Source organism: Barbus barbus (assembly GCF_936440315.1).
Source record: "Barbus barbus genome assembly, chromosome: 40".
Lineage (NCBI taxonomy): Eukaryota > Metazoa > Chordata > Actinopteri > Cypriniformes > Cyprinidae > Barbus > Barbus barbus.
This window is the reverse complement of record NC_136718.1, coordinates 21525045-21549391: the sequence shown is the minus strand read 5'-3', so window position 1 is coordinate 21549391 and position 24347 is coordinate 21525045. Positions and strand designations below refer to the sequence as shown.

The 24347-nt window shown below is 34.8% G+C and overlaps 3 protein-coding genes and 1 pseudogene across 4 annotated transcripts; 2 read left to right on the top strand and 2 right to left on the bottom strand.

The window, feature by feature from the left end:
- The first annotated feature begins 1490 nt into the window (after positions 1 to 1490).
- Positions 1491 to 10767, top strand: LOC306860092 (ATP-dependent RNA helicase DDX19A-like; annotated as a pseudogene). The gene is made up of 9 exons: positions 1491 to 1521; positions 1739 to 1874; positions 6379 to 6471; positions 6759 to 6861; positions 7546 to 7660; positions 7743 to 7917; positions 8364 to 8818; positions 8980 to 9161; positions 10706 to 10767. The product of its transcript is annotated as an ATP-dependent RNA helicase DDX19A-like (transcript).
- Positions 10768 to 12584: 1817 nt separating this feature from the next.
- Positions 12585 to 13807, bottom strand: LOC306859503 (UBX domain-containing protein 10-like). Its single transcript, XM_079400547.1, has 2 exons — positions 13726 to 13807; positions 12585 to 13378 (listed from the first exon to the last, which is right to left on the bottom strand). The coding sequence occupies exon 2, from the start codon at positions 13375 to 13377 to the stop codon at positions 12712 to 12714; it is 666 nt and encodes a 221-aa protein (XP_079256673.1). The 5' UTR covers position 13378; positions 13726 to 13807; the 3' UTR covers positions 12585 to 12711.
- A 591-nt stretch (positions 13808 to 14398) lies between these two features.
- Positions 14399 to 16157, bottom strand: LOC306859887 (ceramide-1-phosphate transfer protein). Its single transcript, XM_079401283.1, has 2 exons — positions 15881 to 16157; positions 14399 to 15578 (listed from the first exon to the last, which is right to left on the bottom strand). The coding sequence occupies exons 1-2, from the start codon at positions 15991 to 15993 to the stop codon at positions 15056 to 15058; spliced, it is 636 nt and encodes a 211-aa protein (XP_079257409.1). The 5' UTR covers positions 15994 to 16157; the 3' UTR covers positions 14399 to 15055.
- Positions 16158 to 16940: 783 nt separating this feature from the next.
- LOC306860022 (integrator complex subunit 11-like) lies at positions 16941 to 24286 on the top strand (the record flags this gene model as incomplete). The annotated part of the gene is made up of 9 exons (XM_079401541.1): positions 16941 to 17213; positions 17809 to 17907; positions 18000 to 18034; positions 18152 to 18290; positions 18446 to 18510; positions 18652 to 18888; positions 18989 to 19108; positions 23149 to 23278; positions 24230 to 24286. Coding segments are annotated over 9 exons (1155 nt in total), but the record flags the coding sequence as incomplete, so codon positions are not given.
- Positions 24287 to 24347: the final 61 nt, after the last annotated feature.

The window sequence follows — 24347 nt, the reverse complement described above, 5'->3', positions numbered from 1 at the left end:
GCTCAAGTACTGAGGAGCTAAGCCATTCAGGGCTTTATAAGTAATTAACAAGATTTTAAAATCTATACGATGTTTGATGGGGAGCCAATGCAGTGTTGACAGAACCGGGCTAATATGGTCGTACTTCCAGGTTCTAGTAAGAACTCTAGCTGCTGCATTTTGGACCAACTGTAATTTGTTGATCAAGCGTGCAGAACAACCACCCAATAAAGCATTACAATAGTCTAACCTTGAGGTCATAAACGCATGAATTAGTATTTCTGCATTTGACGTTGAGAACATAGGTCGCAATTTTGATATGTTTTTGAGATGGATAAACGCAGTTTTACAAATGCTAGAAACATGGCTTTCAAATTAAAGATTGCTATCAAACAGCACACCTAGGATCCTAACTGATGAAGAAGAATTGACAGAGCAGCCGTCAAGTGTTAGATAGTGTTCTAGGTTATTACATGTGGAGTTTTTAGGTCTGATAATTAACACCTCCGTTTTTTCAGAATTTAGCAGTAAGAAGTTACTCGTCGTCCAGTTTTTATATCGACTATGCATTCCATTAGTTTCTCAATTTGGTGTGTTTCACTGCGCCGCGAAGAAATCTAGAGCTGAGTATCATCAGCATAACAGTGAAAACTAACACCATGTCTCCTGATAATGTCTCCCAAGGTTAACATGTAAAGCATGAAAAGTAACGGCCCTAGTACTGAGCCTTGAGGTACTCCGCACTGCACTTGTGATCGATATGATACCTCTTCATTCACTGCTACGAACTGATGGCGTTCAGATAAGTACGATTTGAACCATGCTAATGCACTTCCACTAATGCCAACAAAGTGTTCTAGTCTATTTAAACGAATGTTGTGTTCGATAGTGTCAAACGCAGTGCTAAGATCCAGTAGAACTAATAAAGAGATACAACCACAATCAGATGATAGAAGCAGGTCATTTGTAACTCTAATTAGAGCAGTCTCAGTACTATGATAAGGTCTAAATCCTGACTGGAATTCCTCACAAATACTATTTTTCTCTAAGAAGGAATATAATTGCGAGAATACTACATTTTCTAGTATCTTTGACAGAAAAGGGAGATTTGAGATCGGTCTGTAATTAGCTAAATCTTTGGGGTCAAGTTGTGTTTTTTTAATGAGAGGCTTAATAACAGCCAATTTTAAGGTTTTGGGGACATATCCTAATGACAGTGATGAATTAATAATAGCCAAAGTCACGATAATAACCTTGCCATTATCTGGTTCTTGATGGAAGAAACAACCAGTCCTTTTCTCATAATATCCCTTTTTTTGTTAATCTAATGAACAAAGTCATACACGTTTGAAATTACATGAGAGTGAATAAATGATGACCGTTTGTGTGTGTGTGTACAAATAGTTAAAATAATAGTTTTTACAAAACATACCAGTTAACAATAATTTTTAAAAAATATTTCTTAGCATTTTCTGATGTATCATCTGTTTTTTCTCTCCTGTATCATAGATAATGGCAACAAATCTGACGAAGAGGAAAAAGGTTCATTTTTAAACTGCAGTCTGAATTTACAGTCAACATAGAACCAAAACATAGTCAACTTATTTGCTTAATGCAGTTTTTTTGTGTTTAGTGTAACAGATTTTTGTGAGTGATTCTGATTCTAAAGTACTTACTTATTCAAATGACACCTAAGCTTAATAGATTAATTGTAAAAGACCATCATAGTGGCCTGTTTCTTTCCTAATCTACTATTTAGAGGACAGAATAACACAGTCTCTCCTAAACAAGCTGATCAGAAGCAATGTGGTCAACAACACAAACCAAGTGGAGGTTCTTCAGAGGGACCCAAACTCGCCACTTTATTCAGTCAAGACCTTCGAAGAGCTGAGACTGTGAGTGCTTTAAAACAGTGATATCTGAGGGAAAAAATCTGTGAATTTACACAACCATTCAGAGGTTTGAGGTAATTTTTTCACAAAAAATATGAAACTATTTTCAACATTGATAATAATAATAATAAATGTTTGTTGAGCTGCAAATTATTAGATTTCAGCAAAATATAATGTTTTTTTTAAATTTAGTAAATCTTTTTTTAATTTTTAAATATTATAATGATTTTTGAAGGATCATGTGACTGATGACTGGAGTAATGATGCTGGAAATCCATCTTTGCATCACAGGAATATATTAATACTAGTGCTTAGAGATGCACCGATTGACCGGCCAGTGATCAGAATCTGCTGGTTTTTCGCATGACCGGCCGGGATCGGTGACCGGCCGGTCAGTCTCACGTCTCGCCGACCCCGCACCGATCCTTGAGGTCACAGCCACATGCACACTCACAGTCGCGTGTAAACACGTCGTTTAGCATGGGAATGATTCTAATTTTAATGGCATTCAGTGTAAACAGCGACTGATAATGTATTTATGTCGTGCCAGATGAGGCTTGCACAGCCTGAGTGAACGTGTGAGAGAGACAGCACACACAAAATAACTCACAGAAATGTATAGATGCATACTGTGGTAGAAGAAAAAAAATATATTTTCAATATATGATTTAGATAAGCAACATTATGTTTCCCCGAATATTAATATCAACACAAGTTCAAGTTTATTTGTATAGCGCTTTTTACGATACAAATCGTTGCAAAGCAGCTCTACAGGAAAGTAAGTTTCCACAATATATTTATATATTGCAGAACCTTAATATATTTAACTTATGGCAAAATTTGGTAATTCTGTATGTTGTCTGAGCATTGGCATCCTCTGAGGGGTTGGCATTATTTTTTCTCAGATCATTTAAGGGTTGGATCCAGACTGAAGTTTCTGTAATAGTTACAGAGAAACAGAGAAACAAATAGAGACATAATTAGCGTAGCTGCTGTTCCATCTAAGCAAAAATTATTTGTTCAACCCAAGCTAAAGAATAATAATAATGTACATTTGATCAGGTATAACTGCAGTACAAGATTATAAAATGCATTATGTGAATGCTTGGCTAAAGAGATGTGTCTTTAATCTAGATTTAAACAGAGAAAGTGTATCTGAACACCGAACGTTATCAGGAAGGCTATTCCAGAGTTTGGGAGCCAAATGTGAAAAAGCTCTACCTCCTTTAGTGGACTTTGCTATCCTAGGCACTACCAAAAGTCCAGAGTTTTGCGACCTTAGGGAGCGGGTTGGATTGTAGCGTGGTAGAAGACAAGTTAGGTACGCAGGAGCTAAACCATTTAGGGCCTTATAGGCAAGTAATAATATTTTGTAAATGATACAGAACTTAATAGGTAGCCAGTGCAGAGACTGTAAAATTGGGGTAATATGATCATATTTTCTTGACCTGGTAAGAACTCTAGCCGCTGCATTTTGGACTATCTGTAGCTTGTTTATTGAAGATGCAGGACAACCACCTAGCAGTGCATTACAATAGTCCAGTCTAGAGGTCATGAATGCATGAACTAGCTTTTCTGCATCAGAAACAGGTAGCATGTTTCGAAGCTTGGCAATGTTTCTAAGATGGAAGAATATCATTTTTGTAACATGGGAAATATGATTTTCAAAGGGTGCTGTCTAATGTAACACCCAGATTTTTGACTTTAGAGGACGTAACAGTACATCCGTCTAGTTGCAAATTGTAATCCAAGAGATTCTGTGTACTGTTTTTTGGTCCAATAAGTAAGATCTCTGTCTTATCTGAATTTAATAGGAGGAAATTATTGGTCATCCAATCTTTTAAATTTTTTACACAGTCTATTAGCTTAGATAGTTGAGAAGTTTCATCTGGTCTTGTTGAGATATATAGTTGAGTATCATCAGCATAACAATGAAAACTAATCCCGTATTTTCTAATAATATTACCAAGGGGCAACATGTATATTGAAAATAGCAGAGGACAGATCTAGTTGTGGTTTCTTAATAAGAGGCTTAATAACCGCCAGCTTGAATGGTTTTGGGACGTGACCTAAGGATAACGATGAGTTAATAATATTGAGAAGCGGTTCTTCTGCTACATGTAACAACTCTTTCAGTAGTTTAGTGGGTACAGGATCTAATAAACATGTTGTTGGTTTAGATGCACTGATAAGTTTATTTAGCTCTTCCTGTCCTATAGTTGTAAAGCACTGCAGTTTTTCTTTGGGTGCGATGAATGAAGCTGAAATACTAGACGCAATAGAATATACATTTGATATTGTATTTCTGATGTTATCTATTTTATCAGTAAATAAATTCATAAAGTCATTACTATTAAACTGTGAGGGAATATTTAGATCGGGTGGCGTGTGTTTATTTGTTAATCTAGCCACTGTGCTAAATAAAAACCTTGGATTGTTTTGGTTATTATCTATGATTTTGCGGATATGCTCTGCCCTGGCAGCTTTTAGAGCCTGTCTATAGCTGGACATACTGTTTTAACCTGTTCTAACCTTTTTCAATTTGAGGGGGGCAACAGCTTCTAATGTATTAGAGACCATGACCATGTTGCTAGTCATTTCGTCTAGTTCATGTGTATTTATGGGTACACAGAGCAGTTGAGATAAATCAGGCAGGTTATTTGTGAATCTGTCTTTGGTGGCTGGAACAATAGTTCTGCCCGGACTATAACGCGGAGCCATATAATTAATATCAGTCATACGCAGCATGCACGATACAAGGAGATGATCAGTAACATCATCACTTTGAGGTACGATATCTATATCCGTAAGCGTATGATTAAACGCTAAATCTAGCGTATGATTAAAACGATGAGTGGGCCCGGTGACGTTTTGCTTGACTCCAAAAGAGTTTATTAGGTCAGTAAACGCAAGTCCTAACGCATCATTTGTATTATCATCAACACGATTGCAACGTGACCCTGATTTTATACAATAGTATTTAAATAAACAAGAAGTTAAAATTAAGTGACTTAGACAAAATATTGACTGTTTTTGCTCAATTTCGCTGACGAAAATAGCTCCGATCAAAGCCACAGCAGAACTGTTGTGCGTCTCGTTACTGAATGAATCCACGTTTTTGAATGAATCGAGTGAGTCAATGATTCAGTGGCCCATTCATAAGGACAGTCACTTGCCTCGTTTCTGAATGAATCGGTTGAATTAATTAATAAATGACTCGCTCATTAAAACAGACACTTGCCGCCACCTATTGGTGGTTTAGTCATTTAAAAGTATCGTTGCATTTATTTCAACATTTATTTGTTTAAAAAAAAAAAAAAACATTAATCTTATAAAATTATTTATGCTTTTGAAATTTTGCAGTGTAAATGCATCTAATGCCGCTTCAGATGCAGCTTCAGTTTCCTCAGCAGTGGAAAGATGGAGTTTGTTAATAGTAATTTTTATTTGACTAGTAACAACTCTACAGTTTCATATTATGCTAACTGAATTAATTGAAACAAAGTAAGAATTTGATGTGAAAGATGACATTTAATAAGGTTAGGGGGGGAAAAATTACCGTAGTGGGGAATTACATCTGTTTTGTTACATACAGCAACTAATTTTATGTTAGCCATTTCTTCCTCTTTCCAGTCAAAGAACACTTTATTTTGAGAGTTGTTTAAGTGAGAGAAGATCTGTAACTTTTGATTGTAATGTTTAATCATTTATTTTATTATGTAAATTGAAATTTGCATAGATTTTTGTTTGTATATGCTGTCAATTATAGTTCTTAGAAAGAAAATCTGAATCGGCAAAAATCGGTATCGGCAGGTCACACTTCCAAAAAAAATCGGAAATCTGAATCGGCCAAGAAAATTGCAATCGGTGCATCTCTACTAGTGCTATCAAATGATTAAACGCATCCAAAATAAAAGTTTTTGCTTATGTAATGTATGTGTGAGCACTGTGTATAATTATGTATGTATATATAAATACACACACACATAGTATTTTGAAAATATTTACATGTTATGTATATGCACACATTTATATTTATATAATTAATATTATATGTAAATATATTTTATATACAAATATAACATGCATATATATATATATATATATATATATATATATATATATATATATATATATATACAGTATATTACACATAAATACACATAATAAATATACACAGCACACACATTATGTAAACAAAAACTTATTTTGAATGCGATTAATCATGATTAATGGTTTGACAGCACTAATTAATACATTAGAAAACCTTTATTTTAAATTGTAGTAATAATTTGCAATATTACAGTTTTGCTTGTATCTTGTGTTGACCCAAAACTTTTGAACAGTATTTTATATCGCTAGCATTCAGAACAATGACTGCTAACTATCTGTTCAATATTTGGGAAAAATAAATACGAAAAAGACCATGCACTATATATGGAAGCTTCGACACCTCTCAAACAGCTTACATATGCCAATTTTATTCGTTTTAATTTGTGTAACTCAGGAAACCGCAGTTGCTCAAAGGCATCTATGAAATGGGCTTCAACAGACCTTCTAAAATCCAAGAAAAAGCCCTTCCCATGATGCTCGCCGAACCGTAAGTCCACATTTTGTAAATTTTATTTTAATTGAATAAAGAGGTCATATTGAGGGTTTGGAGCAAAAAGTGAATTGCACTATAGCCCTATAGAGGCTCAAACCCCTTGATATATGCAACTGGAATTATTATTATTTTATTTATTTATTTTTTGCACACAGATTGAATATTTAATGAACAATATTGGACCATCAAAAAGTTTATGTGAAATCTCTGGGTATACGCATGAATTGAGTTTTAATACACTCATATGTTTCCCTGACTGTATGTGTTTCCTTCACTCCCAGACCTCAGAACCTGATCGTTCAATCTCATTCTGGCACTGGTAAAACAGCTGCCTTCGTGCTGGCCATGCTCAGTCATGTGGACCCAGGCTTAAAATGGCATCAGGTGAGTTTGAAAACTGAGATTCATTCTAATGTTCCCTTTCATTCTGACTTGAGGCAAGACGCTGCAGGTAAAACCTTTGTTTTTTCAGACATTGGTCAATTTTGGTCAGATTTTAGGTTCATTAGATTATGAAACTTTTGCATATTTAAACATAACATTTCAGAATTGAAGCAGTAAAGAACTGCCTTAATGTACTGTGATTAATCAACTAGGGAAAGTATAGCCATATCTGTTAGTTTAATATCTATTCGTTTTTTCACAATTCAAATATCTCACAATTCTGGCTTTTTTTCTCAGAATTGAGTTCATATCTCAGAATCTTTGTTTCTCAGAATTGTGAGGAAAAACAGTTACCTTTTTTATTCTGTGGCGGAATTATGAGATGTAAACTCAGAATTTAGAGAAAAACAAAAGTCAGAATTCTGAGTTTATATATCACAATTCTGAACTGCAAAAAAAGGCGGAATTAGTTTCATTTACTTCTTTTTTTATGTGGCTTCCATAGTTCATAATTTTTGTAAAAAAAACAACAAAAAACTTTTTTTCTGCCATATACTCTTTCTACTCCTTTCTAGTCTTTCTAAATTTAATCATTAAAGTTACAAGGGCGAGTTTTCATTTCAGTGTGAACTATAATGTAAATGTTGTTAATACTTTGGTGTCTAATCTGTGTCTGTCCTGCAGTGTTTGTGCATTTCTCCCACATATGAGCTCGCTCTGCAGACGGGTAAAGTCATCGAGCAGATGGGCAAGTTTTATCCAGAAGTCAAACTGGCATATGCTGTTGGAGGACATAAAAGTAAGTGGTTAAATGAAGCCTCAGAATCTTGCGAGGTGTAAAGCAGATTTAAATTTGTGATGGCTGCTGTGCCCTCTGCCAGTGGAGCGTGGGGTTAAGATCAAGGAGCAGATCGTCATCGGCACACCTGGGATGGTTCTGAACTGCATTAAGCAGAAGCTCATCGACCCCAAAAAGATCAAAGTGTTTGTTCTGGAAGAGGCCGATGTGATGATCGCCACACAGGGACACCAGGACCAGAGCATCCGCATTCAGAGGTAAACCTGGCCTGCAAGCAAATACACAAAGACAGGCTGCTGATTATATGATCTATTATGATTTTGATCTATAATGAACATTTTTGTATCTGGATTTTATACATAATTTATTATTATTAAAAACATTTCATACATACTGTGATTTGAAAACACCTATTTAATTTTGTGGACCTACCTTGTGGATATATAAGTAATTATTTAAAAAATAAAATAAATATATATATATATATATATATATATATATATATATATATATATATATATATATGTGTGTATGTGTGTGTGTGTGTGTGTGTATGTATATCATTGTCCTTGAGATTGACATTTATTTTAAAATTGTACTTTATTTTCAAAAAGTAACTTTAGATGTAACTTTATATTTTAAAATGCAACTTGGTTTAGCATGAGATCAAATATAAATGGTTTCTATTTCCCATCTCTGACAGAATGCTGCCCAAAGTCTGTCAGAGGTTACTTTTCTCTGCCACCTTTGAGGACTCTGTGTGGAAGTTTGCGGATCGGGTCGTGCCAGATCCCAACATCATCAAGCTTAAGCTAGAAGAGGAGACCTTGGACACTATCAAGCAGTACTACGTGCTCTGCAACAGCAAGGAGGACAAATTCAATGCACTCTGTAACATCTATCGCACAAGCTATGATCTTCTGTCATGTGAGTCTGTTTGCCTCTGGTTGATATTTATAAGTTTGTGTTTCCTTCATGTTGTCATCTTTTCTCAGACTCGGAAAACAGTCAACTGGTTGGCCGGCCAGCTGTCTAAAGAGGGCCACCAGGTGGCGCTGGTCAGTGGAGAAATGGTAGTCGAGCAGAGAGCTGCAGTTATTGAACGTTTCAGAGACGGCAAGGAGAAAGTTCTCATCACTACTAATGTCTGTGCAAGAGGCAAGTACGTGATTACATCTAATGTACATCTAATAAGATGCAAAGCTGTCTTTTTCAGCCTTGAGAGAATATAGAGTTTCTATTTTAAGTTGAAGTATTTGTTCCTTTCTCATCTGTGTGTAAATTCTGCAATCTTCAATAATCAATCTATCCACCCACAGGTGTTGATGTTGAACAAGTGTCAGTGGTGATCAACTTTGACCTTCCTCTGGACAAAGATGGCAATCCAGACAATGAAACGTACCTCCACCGGATCGGCAGAACTGGGCGTTTTGGTAAGAGAGGACTTGCTGTCAACATGGTGGACAGTCGGAGATTCTCAAGACATATGAGAGGCATTTTAGTAAGTGTTTCCATTAGTTTATCTCTTAAAGTAATAATTCAACCAGTATTTATTAGATTTGTTTTTTATGAATTATAAAAATAATCAATTATCAATGAAAAATGTAGAAAATATATCAAATGAATTAATTATTCAGTTTTTCAATTATTCATTTGTTTATTGTTTTCAGTTTTTGATAATTACAGTCCATTATATTATGCTTATATTTGAGTCCACTGGTAGTCTGTATGAAAAAATATATTATTTTTTTTTAATTTTAGAATTAGATTAATTATTGTAGAATATTAATTTTTAATCTTGAATATTAATGTATATAAATTACTAAAATAATTAATCACTCTCTCCCTATAAATTTGTGTGTGTATATATATATATATATATATATATATGTATATGTATATATGTATGTATATATATGTATAAATAACGCATTAACGCATGTGATTAAACGCGTTAATATTTTTTTAACGCAAATTAATCGTTTGATAACGTTTGACCCCAACTTTTTGCCGTCATCGCAGCGCGGAAGGAAATCATTGCCTGCACCCCAATGTGCACACTATCCAACCTAAATTCTATGTGATATTAGTCATTTTTAATACTATTTAGGGCAGGTAGGGTGTATAGTATGCACATTGGGACGCAGGGATTGTGTGGTTATAAGGCACCGGGCTCGACAAAAGTGAAGCGAACTCGGAGAGAGAGAGAGAGAGAGAGAGAGAGAGAGAGAGAGAGAGCGACAGTGCACAAGAGATATATATACTCATATGTGATATAAGGGTACAGCAAACCAGTGTTGCCTGCAAAATGACAGAGCCGTGGGTTGCAGTTTTTGGCCTACTTTTATAATGTACCGCGGCCGCCCAATGTGTATGTGTGCACATGTGATCGCAAAAGGAAGTTATTACAAACACTCGATGGTGGTTTAAAGTGAGTTCTGAGTAAAAGTGCACTATTAATCTCAGAATTTGTCTTATGTAGCATGATGCTAATGTTAGCTCTAAGGCACCTGCAGAACAGGTCCAATTCTTCTTCATAATGCATTTTGTCCAAATACTTCATGTAAGGTCGCAAGAAAATGTTTTGTTGTATTTATTTAGAAATACTTTTGATAATAGTTGGGTAAATGTGTACTGGGATTGAAGCGATGTGTCTTGGTAAACGTTTTGTTGTCAGTATAAAGGCTGATGATGGCTGAATTAAAACAAAAGAATAATAAGGATTATGTCTCATACCTGGCGGAGATGTGAAAGGTTATATTTGTTATGCATTCCTTTATTTCAACACATTTACAGGTAAATCCTAGTATTTTAAATTTGCGATTAATGGTGATTAATCACAGTCCAGGACTGTGATTAACGCGATTCAATTTTTTAATCGATTGACAGCACTAATATAAATATATAAATTATAGAATATTTTTAATAATTATTTTAAGGAATATTCATGTATATAAATGACAAAAATTATGAAATTAAATAAAAAGACAATTCAAATAAAGTTAATTTAAATGTATTAATTTACTAATTTGTTTTATCCAACAGATAAGAAAATTGGGAGGCTGGACACAGATGATCTCGATGAAATTGAAAAAATCGCCAACTGAAGTGATGAAGAGCGAAATGCACTCTATATTATTTTCATAAAAATCAGTTCTGCTGTTACCTGTTAGATTTGATGCTTGAATAATCTGCATTACAAAGCAAATGTTTACATAAATGATCGATTTAGGAGAATATGCTTTAACTCAAGCTTAATGCCAAATAGTTTTGATTCTAAGCTTATAGCTGTTACAGGATGTTTTGAATTGAGTGTGTTTTGATTTTGAAGTGAATTGCAGTACTAATTCCTACATTTAATCTTGTTTACAGGAGTCAGTTTTACATAGGCATAGTCTCTGTTATCTGTTTGACTAATGAAGCATATCTTGCATAGGGCTGCACTGTGAAGTAAGTAGACTACTTTTTGGTTTTACGTGTGAATAGAATCATAACAGACTTCAGTATTTATTCCATCACAGTATCTGAGAAGATAAAAGTCTCTGATAAATATGGTATACTTGCCTACAGATTGGTACAAAATTAGAATAAGGTGCACAAATGACACAGTCTCTTAAGACCAACTCAAAACACTAACATTTCTCAAGACATGAGCACTTTAGAATAAGACATTTTATAATGAGAATTACTTTCTTTTTTTGTACATTTGCTGCATTTAGGGTTTTATGGTTATTTCCTACATATTCTTATAATAATAAAACTACCAGTTGGCTCATTTCTATGTGGTGATATCAATCATTTTTACTTCTTTGCAAGAATTAAATGCAACAACTCTTAGCATGGATTTATACTTTTTTCACTGTTGCTTTTTTTGGTGCAAAAGACAACACTTTTGTTATACAGTAGGTTGTAGACATTTTAATATGCTTCTGACATGCAATCTTGAATCAAAAGACAAAAAAAAAAAAAAGTTGCATAAAGGGGAAAGAAAACTTTTTTTATTCTTTTAATTTGTGGAAATCAAAATTAGAAAGAAAACCGTCTAATTATAAAAAAAATGTCAAAGCAAAAACGTCTTAATGGTCCTAAACACACTTAATGGTCACTTTCTTTAAGCAAACTGTAAAACCTTTTTATCTGTAATATATCATATATTTGATCTATCATTGTTTTTGACCCAAACTGGTTCTTGACACATTTCTTTTTTTAGTGATCTTAATTTGTTTTATCAAGCAAGATTAGGTTTACCTTAGTAGTTTTTTTTTTTTTTTTGCTGAAAACTGTCTCACCCTCAGGCCATCCGAGATGTAGACGAATTAGTCTCCTTCTCAGAATAGATGTAGAAAAATTTAACATTATATCACTTTCTCACGAATGGGTCCTCTGCAGTGAATGGGTGCCGTCAGAATGAGAGTCCAAACAGCTGATAAAAACAATAATAATTCACAAGTAATCCACACCACTCCAGTCCAGTCCACCAATTAACATTGTGTGAAATGAAAAACTGTGTAAGAAGCAAATGCATCGAGACATTTTAACTTAAAACTGTTGCTTCCAGCTAAAATATGAGTCCTCTCTAATATTCCATTCTTCAGTAAAAAAAAGTTGTCTCATATCAATCAGGAGAGAAATAAGCACATATCAAGCAATATTTAGAGGCAATGTGTTGATTGCTGAATTATTGGGATATTTTTTCTCAGCTGTTTGGAATATCATTCTGACGGCACCCATTCACTGCAGAGGATGTAAGTGATGGAAGGCTACATATCTCCAAATCTGTTCTGATGAAAAACATCCCAGATGGCTTGAGGTTGAGTCCATTTTCAGCAAATTTATATTTAAAACTTTTTAACAGAATATATATATATATATATATATATATATATATATGGGACAAATAAACATTTTACAATCAGCATAATCTAATGTTCAATCATGTATTTAATCATGAGGAATTTTAATCATAATTTGAAATGTTAATCGGACACAATCTAAATAACCTTTGTCTTTGTGTAATATTGAGTGCCCAAAAGTTTAACTACATTAGTGTTTCAAGTTAAATCCATGTTGCTGTCATCTTGGGAAATGCATAAAACCGATTTGTTCAGGATGCCACACTGAGCCAAGGTCATTGTAAGGTTTGTAAAAGTCCTTCTTGGCACATCCATAGTCTCAATCATACAATTGTCAAACCTCTCCCCGAATTCAGCCTCTGCAGCTGATAGCACCGCCTGGAGCTGGTCTGCTGGCCGGAAATGGCACTTGAACCTCTGACCGCATGGAGTTCTAATAGCGAGCAGCAGGCCTGGTTCCTCTGGAGGAGTTAGACCCGTCTGACTTCCAGACGTCACATCCGGTCTGACCTTTGTGTGGACACGTGAAGTGTGTTGACATATCCTATGGCTGCTGTCACCTTGCCCAAATGTCCGGTCAGTACCCGTTTTCTTCTCTATGGAAGGGAGAACCCTGTATTTGTTGAGAGAGACGTGTCCATCGGGGGGTCTGTCGAATATTTCAGTCAGTATATCTGTATTAGGTTGACTGCAGCGTCTCAGAATGGCTTGGGATCGAAGGCCCTGGTTTAACCTGTCGTTTGCTTTGGTGGCTGGAGGTTGGGGTGAAAGAGACGAGGACTGGGAAGGTGGATCCACACTGGAAGTGGGAGCCATCATGGGTCTGCTGCGTCCCTTAGACGACTTGGGCCTGCTCACATGCATCCTTCCAGCAGAAGACATTGAAATTTGTTTAGGTAGGTAGGTAGGTAGGTAGGTAGGTAGGTAGGTAGGCAGATAGATAGATAGATAGATAGATAGATAGATAGATAGATAGATAGATAGATAGATAGATAGATAGATAGATAGATAGATAGATAGATAGATAGATAGATAGATGTCTTTAGTATCATTATTAGTTAACTTACATTAGACTTGCACGCATCAGTCAGTCTTAAGTAAATAAGCTTATGCATTACAAATCACTTCAAATTTACGGTTCTATTTATAGGTTAAAGTTGATAAATATTCAATAAACAATCGTCATACAGAAAAATGTCAAATGTGTCGTACCTTTTAAGTTATTTTGCTTCTTTCAGTCGTTATTGAAGAGATAAAGTAAGCAGGCATTTTCACTGCCCGACGCACTGGCGTCTCCGTGGCAACCCTTCTGAAGCGGAAGTGGATGTAATGAGCGTCATATAAACGCACCCCAATGTCTGTCATAAATATTTTGATATATATTTATGTAGTATTATGAAATGTTAAAAAACGTAAATGACTATGAAATGTGGGTCAAACTACTAAGCAGTGCTTACAAAAATACAGAAATGAAGAATTTCTTCCGAAAATTAACCATGGTTTTATTACAGTAAAAGTGTAGTAAACATGGTCAGTTTGTGGTTACCATGGTTTAGTTATGATAACCATATTTTTTTATTATTATTTGTAGTAAAAAGTACAATATAACCATATAATTTTATTAATTTGTTTTCAGTTTTTATATATATATATATATATATATATATATATATATATATATATATATATATATATAAAATCACGGTCATATTTAATGTTATTTTATATCTTTACTCATGAATTTATGTGGACCATTTACTAATATGAGATTAGTAATAAAATTAATATAAATTAGTAATTGCCTTAAAGCAATTTAAGGCCAAAAAGTAACTTTAGATGAAGCATGTAGTACTAGTAAATAATAACCAAAAAAAATACACTGATTATAACTAAATAGTGTTGTATTGCTTGCTCAGAAGTATGCTGTTTGTCAAACTGTAAATGACATTGTAAATATTAAAAGTAGTACGTCATCATCCTAAGGCAAAGCTTGAAAATTATTGTTCGTGTTCTTTTCATTTCAGATATGAGAATAACCGTAACGAACACACATTTCTCAGAACATTATATTGAATTATTGCATTACATAATATTCATACATTCACAACAAAATTTCCCCCTTTGTAGTTTCAGCAAAGCTGCATATGTATGACACACATTCGACATGAATTCAAGTAAAAGAATTTCCAATAAAATAGTTAACACTCAAGGGAAAAAATGACCTATATATTCAAATATACAGTACTTCAAATTTAATTGTAATTTACATATATACCACACACATCCTTTGCCTTTAAATGGCTTTATATTGTTCCCTAAGCTCAAATACATTGAAGTAAACCCAGCATATATTGTGTAGTTGATAGCTTAAATGAGCAAAACCCTGCTTAAAATGTGCATTAAATATGCATATTTCATGCCCCTTTAGATTTAAAACAGACAGACAGTCAAATAAGTCGATGTTTGTAGTAAATAAGTGAGTATGTGTCGCAAGGACTATGTAATAATTTGTGTAATGAGTAAAATATATATCAGTCCCCCACTACGGTAACTCCAGGAGGTTGTTCTTCACGTACAAGTCTTCTGTGATTTGGTAGACTTCAGCAATGAGAGGCAAAGACTCTCCCAACAGAGCAACCACCTGAGTGTTATCACCCGCATTCATCACATCAAAGAATGTGTCACGCCCCGGAAGGGTACAGAAGGCCACGCCGACAGCTTTCCGGATGAGCCAGGGGTGGTGCTGAGCCAGAGACTCGTTATAGGCGTCAGAACACATGACGGAGGTCTTGCCGTCCTCGGTGCTGGTTCGCAGTCTCTCCAGGAACAGCTCCAACCAGCGCAGAGCCCGATGGAGCCTCAGAAGAGTGCGGCAGCCGGATTCTGGGTGGCGTCCTCTTTTGGTGAGGTCCACCAGGTCATTTTCCAGCTCATACTTCACCATGGACTGGATGGTGATATAATAGGACCCGTTTTCTCCTGAAAGGCAGTTCTCTAGGATCTGGATTTTGCTGACCACATCCTTGGAGATGAAGGAAAACACGTTCCCTAAACTATTCATGAAGCTGGTAGGAAAAAAGAGGCATTTTGATTATTATTATTTTTTTTTTATTACTTTTTCTTATTTGTAAGTCGCTTTGGACAAAAGCGTCTGCTAAATGACAAAAGTAAAGTAAGTAAGTAATTGCTCGTAGCCTTTATATTCAAATGGATTTTACAGGTTTTTGGAATTACAAGATACAGCTTTTAAATTAACAATATAAATTTACATGTCTAAATAATTAAAATATAATATTTTTAATATTTCACGAGTTGTGGCATCACTTCTTTAAATATCCCAAGACCATAATATAAAACATGTACTCACGAGACCAGTTCTTGCCATCCTGCTATATAATATTTAATGTAAACTTCCTTATTCTCACTCAGACTTGATCTGAATGTTTCCAAAACCCTTTGAAGACTGAATGCATCTGCCATGTCTGTTCTTTCTAATTAAACTACCAGGAAATAAAATTTGTGGACAAATTCTTACGACAAAATAAATCCTATATATTAGTTTTCAATAAAAGTATCTTATGTGCTCTTTGGGATCATATCGCTGTAAATGCTTTGCTCTTAATCATCTGTTCCGGGATTTTCCTGCGTTCTTTAAGAAACGTAGGCAACATTAGACCAATCAAATAGTGTTTTTATGTCACGTGACAAGAAGTCTTGGCCCTCTATAGTTGTTTAGTAAATTTTAACCAATGGGATTAAAGATGACGCAGTCACGCACCGACGTTACATTGGACGTCCAACTTCGCTTTCTTTATTAGAGAAATTATGCAACGATAAGCATAATCTTTTAAATATATATATATATACTCTACATACTTGTGTCTGACAATGGAATTTAAATACGGCTCTGAATCTGAATGAAAACGATTTTTAAAAATACTCGTCAGAAATCACAAACGAGCGTGATTGGTCCAAGCTGAGCAGCGCTGTGAAAAGTAACAGTTACCACGTGACATGGCTGTTTTAGTTTCACTAGTGTATCTGATAGTAATTTACTCCTGAATAATAATAATAATAAAATAATTTATTACCCATACACAGTAAAAAATTTAAATAAGAAAATTATTTTTTAGAAACGATATACAACGAATGGGCCACTAAGTCACGCCCACATCGATAGCTGTATTGATATTCTACTCTCTTGTGTTTAGCTTGTTGTGCTAACCTGTTTCTGAATGATCTACTATTTGAACACTTTTAAAGTCTTTACATTTCGTTTAAATCCCTGGCTGGTGTGCAAGCTGACTGACATGCACCCATCAAGTGTATATAGTATTTATAGAGTTGTAACTTTTAGTTTTAGTTACTTTTTCTTATTTTCTTATAAATGCTGTTATTATAAGGTTAGTTTTTATGTTATGTGACTGTTGTGTGTTTTCCTGTTCTCCACTGTGATTTCTTTCCTCCTCAGTCATTTCCACCTGGATCACTGCGGTGCTCTTCCCTACATGAGCGAGATGGTGGGTTACGACGGGCCCATCTACATGACCCACCCCACCAAAGCCATCTGCCCCATCCTGCTGGAGGACTTCAGAAAGATCACAGTAGACAAAAAGGGAGAGACCAACTTCTTCACTTCACAGATGATCAAAGACCGCATGAAGAAAGTTGTGCCACTCAACCTCCACCAAACAGTTCAGGTAAAGTTAGTTGTCTGTGAATTTTATTTTAATTTGCAATAATTTAAATGTTTAAATATTTTATTGATAACATTTAATTTATTGTTGTCAATAAAAAAAGTAAATTCATTAAAAAAAGAAATGTTATCATTAATTTATTAAACATTTAGTTATTGTAAATTTTCCTCATTGAAAATTTTAAACTAAAACATTATGTTAGCATCAAATTAATTTATTAATTAATGTTATAAATAATACATTTTATTTCTTCTTTCTTTAAATCTACTATTAATGGATTTTTATTTTTATTGTTTTATAATAATAATTATTATTATTCAGCTATGCATGTAGAAAACTTTTAGTATTAAACATGAAATCTTTTTTGAGATCTTATTTCTTTATATCCTTATTGTAATAAAATAATTACATTTTAAATATAATAATATTTGAAATATAATCCTTTTTTTTTTTTTTTTTTAAATGTAGAATGTTTTTAAATATTCTGATTGATGTTGTGGTAGTAAATTTTCCCTACTGAAAATGTTTAAACTATAACGTTAAGCATTTTTATTTTTTATTTTTTTATTTTTGTCTGACTTTTTTTTTTTTTTTTTACGTAGATGAGGAGCTTCAGATCAAAGCGTACTATGCAGGTCATGTTCTGGGAACCGCCATGTTTCAAATCAAAGTCGACTTAGAGTTAGTCGTCTACACAGTGAGTGTCACATTGCTTATTACATACTCCGATTTTATGATGTTCCAGCTGTTGGCATCATTTGCAAATTCTATTTGAATCTATTTGTATAGGGTGATTACAACATGACACCAGACAGACATTTAGAGTGAGTAAAATCTCTTCTTTTGTCATTATTTTATGTACGTTCCAGGTTGTACCTTTCAGTTAGACTAATTCAGGTTAAATTGAGTCAGGTTTAAATTCTCTGACTGTATTTACTCAGAGCTGCTTGGATTGACAAATGCCGGCCAGATATTCTGATATCAGAGTCCACATACGCCACCACGATCCGAGACTCCAAACGCTGCAGGGAAAGAGATTTCCTCAAGAAGGTTCATGAAACTGTGGAAAGAGGAGGGAAGGTAATTAAGGTGCATTAATATATGTAGAATTCATTTGGTATGTGTCAGCTCATCCAGACAGATTTTAAAGCCATAACTATCCTTTTTCAATGTAATTTCAATAATATGTTTTCAGATGTGTGTTTGTTTTGTTCATCCTGGTGTCTCTGTTTTAGGTCTTGATTCCAGTGTTTGCTCTGGGAAGAGCACAAGAACTCTGTATTCTGTTGGAAACACTTTGGTGAGCTTGTACAGTTGTTTGCTGGCCTAGGATTGCTGCTTTTTATTTATTTATTCGAATATGTTAATTATAGCAAATTCTGTTACAACTCTCATAAACTCTGTGTTGGAACAGAATTGTGTGAATTGTTCATTTTACCAGGGAAAGAATGAATCTGAAATCCCCCATTTACTTCTCCACCGGGCTCACAGAGAAAGCCAATCACTACTACAAGCTCTTCATCACCTGGACCAATCAGAAGATCCGCAAGACCTTCGTACAAAGAAACATGTTCGAGTTCAAGCACATCAAAGCCTTTGATCGCTCATATGCTGATAACCCTGGACCTATGGTAAAAAACCATAGAAATGCCATCATGACTTTTTGTCATTTGGTTATGTGGGATTTGTAGATTCTGCTTTTCCTCTTTTAGTTTGTTTATTCACAGCTTTCTGGACCCCTTATATAATATAGACGACATCTGTCCTCTCTCCTCCAGGCCAGCACGGGCCGCCCCTTCTAAACCCTGGTTATCCGATGTTCTTCGTGAGCATCGGACCAAACTCAGAATGGCAGAGAGAAAATGGCGCAAATCAAACGATCCGTCGGACCTGAGTAGGTATCAGTTTTTGCTTTCATCTCTCTCTACTGAAGTCCACACTGCCAAATCCTCACATTTCCACAACAAGATCAACAGTGCTCCAGACATGCGTAATCTCTTCAGAACATTTCATTCTCTCCTCTGTCCCCCTCCTCCACCTCCCACCACTTCAATAACAGCTGACGACTTTGCCACTTTCTTCACAGACAAAGCTATAACAATCAGTAACCAGTTCTCAACTCCACACACACAGGACCTCCAATCAACCACATCCACTGCTCTAACTCCCATCTTCTCCTTCTGTCCCCTCACCGAGGCAAAAGTATCCAAACTTCTCCTCTCCAGCCATCCTACAACATGTCCTCTCAAGATTCAAGATCAATTTTTTTTCGATTTTTATTCGTCACATACACAATTATACAGAGTATAACCAGCAGTGAAATGTAGGTCAGGTCCGCTCCAAGGACAGTGCAATTATATAGACAAATATTAAGAAAGAGAAAAGTAGAAAAAAATAAAAGATAAAAAAATATAAATATAAATGTGCAGGTCAGTATGTTGTTGACATAAATGGTAATATAACAGGAATGTGCAAAAAAAGTTGTACAGGGTATTTAAATGGCAGCATATGAGGTAGAAAAAATTATGAATAGCTATTGATACAGTGATATTTACATGGAGTCAAGTGATGTTATGACAGAGAGTTTAGGAGCCTGATGGCCTGGGGGAAGAAGCTCCTCCTAAGTCTCTCAGTTTTTGCCATCAGGCTACGGAAGCACTTACCAGATGGAAGCAAAGTGAATAGACGGTTACCAGGGTGATTTGAGTCCTTGATAATTTTAACAGCTCTATTTTTGCAGAGTTTGAGGTAGATGTCCTGCAGAGAGGGGAGAGCAGACCCTGAGATGCGCTCAGCTAAGCGCACAACTCTCTGTAGTGCTTTGAGTCCTGATTGGAGCTGTTTCCATACCACACTGAGATGCACTGAGAAAAGAGTCAATACACTTTCTATGGTCCCTGAATAGAAAGTTTTCAGGATTGCTGGTGAGACCCTGAATTTCCTCAGCTGTCGCAGATGGTACAGTCTTTGCCTGGCTTTCTTAACCTGTGTTTGGATGTGTGTAGTCCAAGTCAGGTTCTCAGAGATGTTTACACCGAGGTACTTGTGTGGGGTGCTGCTGTGTAGGGCTGCTGCTGTCTCTTCCTAAAGTCCATGATCATGATTTGTTGTAGACAGAGGCAGAACTGAATTCAGAGATGAGAGTGAATGAGGCAGAAAGTTTCAGTGAGGCTTCAGAGGTAAAGATTATTTACAGCATTGTCTATGATAAGATATTTCCTTTAACATAGACTAATCAGACTAATGTATAATATAACAGAACAGAATAAAGAAGTATGTGAATGTGCAAGTATCCATTACTGTGTGCCATGTACTCTACATACAACACTCACAAAATACAATCTGAAATATGTAAACAACAGTACCCTTATGAGGACATCTTTGTAACTTATACTCAAAAAGGTGCATATTAGTACATTAGAGTACCAATATGTACCGTAATGTACAACTATGAAACTTTTTGGGGTAAATAAGGTACAAAGATGTGCTTTTAAGGGTACTGTCCCAGTGACAAGCTGTTGTATTTCTTTCTTTCTTTTTCTTTTTTCTATCTTTCTTTCCTTCTATTTTATAATCATATATAATCATAAAGCATATTAAGCAAAAAGGTATGATTAAAAATAAAACCTGTCAATTAGACAAGGGTTAACTGAAAAAAAACAACAACAAAAAACAGGTATAACACTAGACATTCCGTCCCCCCCACTTGTGAAATGATGGCTACGCCCCTGCTCTTTAGGGTCATCATTTATTTGACTAATATAAGGTTTCAGACGTTGTTTTATGAATATGTGTGTCTGTGTAGAGTCTGCGGCTGGTTTCTCCAGAATAGGCCCTTAAAGAACTGGGTCTCAGTGAACATCAGCTGTGCTTCACATGCCGTGTGCAGCTCCGCGACACTGACACACTCGGCCGCATCTACACACACCTCAAGAGCAAACTATACCACACACACTTTTCTATTGCTAAATTAATGCAGTTAAGCATGCCCTTCTCACCTGCATGTAACAGGGCTAACTAAAACTATTAAAAACATTTTGTTAATTGAAATAAAGCAGAAATAAAATGAAATATTAGAGCAGATATGATATTAGAAAAAATGTTAAAATATTTAGGGTTGTAACACCAGAATACTTACTAGAAATAAATCAAATGATAACTTAATCTAAAACTGCAAATGAAATAAGAATAAATTAAACCTAAATAGTAATAATTATTATTTTTAAAAGAATAAAAATGACAAAAGCAAAACACAGTTACTAAAAATTAAACTAAAAATGCATAAATAAAAGCTCATTCTAAATATTTATAAAAACTGTAATAGATTATATAAATAATGCAAAAAACAACGCTGGTATGTATATTACTTAAGGAGAAATTTTCTAATCTTCAGATTAATTCAAGCTTGAAGGTCATGTTTTTCCAAGTCTGCAGTGGCGTGGGATGTGTTGCACCCTGATTTAACACTTAGGGGTTAGGTGAGATATCTTCAGCAGATTTTACTTTGGAAAATATTGTTGATCAGTCATTTGTGTGATGTGAAAATGAAAGAAGAGAGTAATGGAAACGGGGCACAAAATACCACAGCAAAGCACAGCTTTATTTAAATTGGGGGGGGTGGACTTTTTTTTTTTTAAGTTAGTCGAGTCCTTGCTGGTAGTCTTGTGGGCAGCAAGGCTATCAGCATATAAAACCGCTATGCCACGGGCGTCCCGAGTTCGAGTCCCGGCTCATAGACCTTTCCCAATCCCACCCCCACTCTCTCTCTCCCACTTCACTTCCTATCAAAGTAAAAGTAAAAAATGCCACTTTGCAAGCATCCATCCATCAGATTTTTTGTTGTCAGAGAATGAAGCAAACTATGAACATGTGAACAACCTTTTTTAATAAGTCAAAGAGATTCACAAAGCAGTGTCAAACTTGTAGATTGAATCCAAATCACTTGGTCAGTAAATCGTTCAGAGCCATCACTGGTTTCACAACGACTGGATTCCCTCCGAACATGAGTCATTTATTCAGGAAAATTAGATTCAAATCAAACTTTCAACCATTTTAGGTTTTTGGAGACTTGCATCAGTCTATTTACAGGCTGGTTGTTCATATGACAAAGTGTAATTAAATATTCACGACAAAGTTTTGGTGTAACTACGACAGTGTTTTAGTGCCATGTTAAAAAAATCTAAGATTACGAGGATAAAGTTGAAATATTATGAGAATAAAGTCGAAATTACGAGAATAAAGTCATAGCAATGCGAGAATAAAGTTGAAATATTTTGGAAATAATGACAACTTTTCTCGGTGCTCCCAATCCAGACCATTTGCATACGCAATATAGGCTATAGTCTCAAAATAATATAACCTTAATTGCTACAGTTTAATTCTCATAATTTCGACTTTATTCTCAAAATATTACGACGCTGATCTCTTAATCTTATATTTTTATTTTTTAACATGGCACTAAAATGCCGTCATATGTAACAAATTTAAATAAATTTATTCTCGAAACATTTCGACTTTAATTTCGACATTATTCTCAAAATATTTCAACTTTATTCTTGTAATTTCGACTTTATTCTCATCATTTTGACTTCATTCTCAAAATATTACGACGTTAATCTCTTAATCTTATTTTATGTAACAAATTGAAATAAATTCTAATATTTTATTTAGTTCAAATCTAAAAAAGCTGTCCACTCAATAAACTGTTCAGTAACTAAAAAGGCATTTGGCTTTTCAGTTTTTTTTTCTGTTACTTCACATGCAGGTGAGTCATTTCACCCAAATGTTCGCCCCTCAGTAAACAACACTTTTACCTCTCCAGCCACAGTGTAAATGCCAGTCCATATGGGCAGATATGGGGTATGAGGTTCTATATATGGTTCATGCTTTCGTAAAGGTTTCATGATAGGTCAAGTCTGTTTTTCGTTCTCTCTTACAGTGTATTGAAAAGTTATAGCATCCAGCATGTCCCAGACGGCACCGTCATCGTGGAATCCATCGTTTTTAAAGTGACGTCCTCCGCCGAGGAGCCCAACCTCAAAGTCATTCTGCTCTCCTGGAGCTATCAGGTGAACAAACATGTAATGAACTAAATCTCCACTGATCTACCTTCATAATTTAATTAGGATTATATCGTGTCAACTGTTTTCAAAAAGCTGAAATACTTTACTTTTCATTTCTATTTTGGGTTTGTGTATGTGGAAAATTGCACTTGTTTTTTTGTTTTTGGCTCATGATCAGGTCTAGTGGAATTTACAGCACCTCACAGCCCACAAGGGAACATTTTTGCACTTATGTTTCCAAACAAACCCTGGTATTGCCAACTGCCTGGCAAAACAAACATATTACCATAAAATCACATTCTTCAGTTTATTGCAGGCTGGTACAAATGGATTGCCGTTGAAACGGCAAAAAATACATGAGAGAAAATGAATTTGTGGTGTCACCTTCTCGTGTGGTTTAATATTCCATCTTATAGAAACGCCTCTGAACGCAAGATGCTCAGTGGTTTCAGAGCTTGTACTTATTTAGACCCTTTTTTTAATTTGTTTAATTTTATTCAGCAACGATGCAATGGATTGATCAAAAATGACAGTAAAAACATTTATAATGTTACAAAAGATTTCTATTTCAAATTAATGCCGTTCCTTTAAACTTTCTATTCTTCAAAGAATCCTGAAAAAAATAAGAATAAAAACTTTTTCTTGAGTAGCAAATCAACATATTAGTATGATTTCTGACGATCATGTGATACTGAAGACTATAGTGGTGGCTGCTGAAAATTCATCTTTGCATCAGAGAAATAAATGACATTTTATTAATTAATATTATAAATTATATTAAAATAGAAATCTGTTATTTTAAGGTGTAATAATATTTTTCAGTATGACTGGTTTTACTGAATTTTTGCTGAAATAAATGCAACCTTGATGATCATAAGAGACTTTTGAAGTGTGTATATATTACATTTTAGGTTTTGAGATGTACTATTTTAACTTGTTTCTCATTGTGTCCCTCAGGATGAAGAATTGGGCAGTTTCTTGTCTACGCTGTTGAAGAAAGGTCTGCCATCGTGATTGTGGTATCACTTTATGACATTTAATGTTTGTCGTTGGTTAAAAAATAAAATTACAATAA

Coding starts and splice junctions, on each gene's coding strand:
- LOC306859503 (XM_079400547.1), bottom strand. CDS start 13,377: ATGCATGTGAGCAGGCCCAAGTCGTCTAAGGGACGCAGCAGACCCATG.
- LOC306859887 (XM_079401283.1), bottom strand. CDS start 15,993: ATGGCAGATGCATTCAGTCTTCAAAGGGTTTTGGAAACATTCAGATCA. Junction 15,579..15,880: donor GGATGGCAAGAACTGGTCTC/GTGAGTACATGT, acceptor TTTTCCTACCAG/CTTCATGAATAGTTTAGGGA.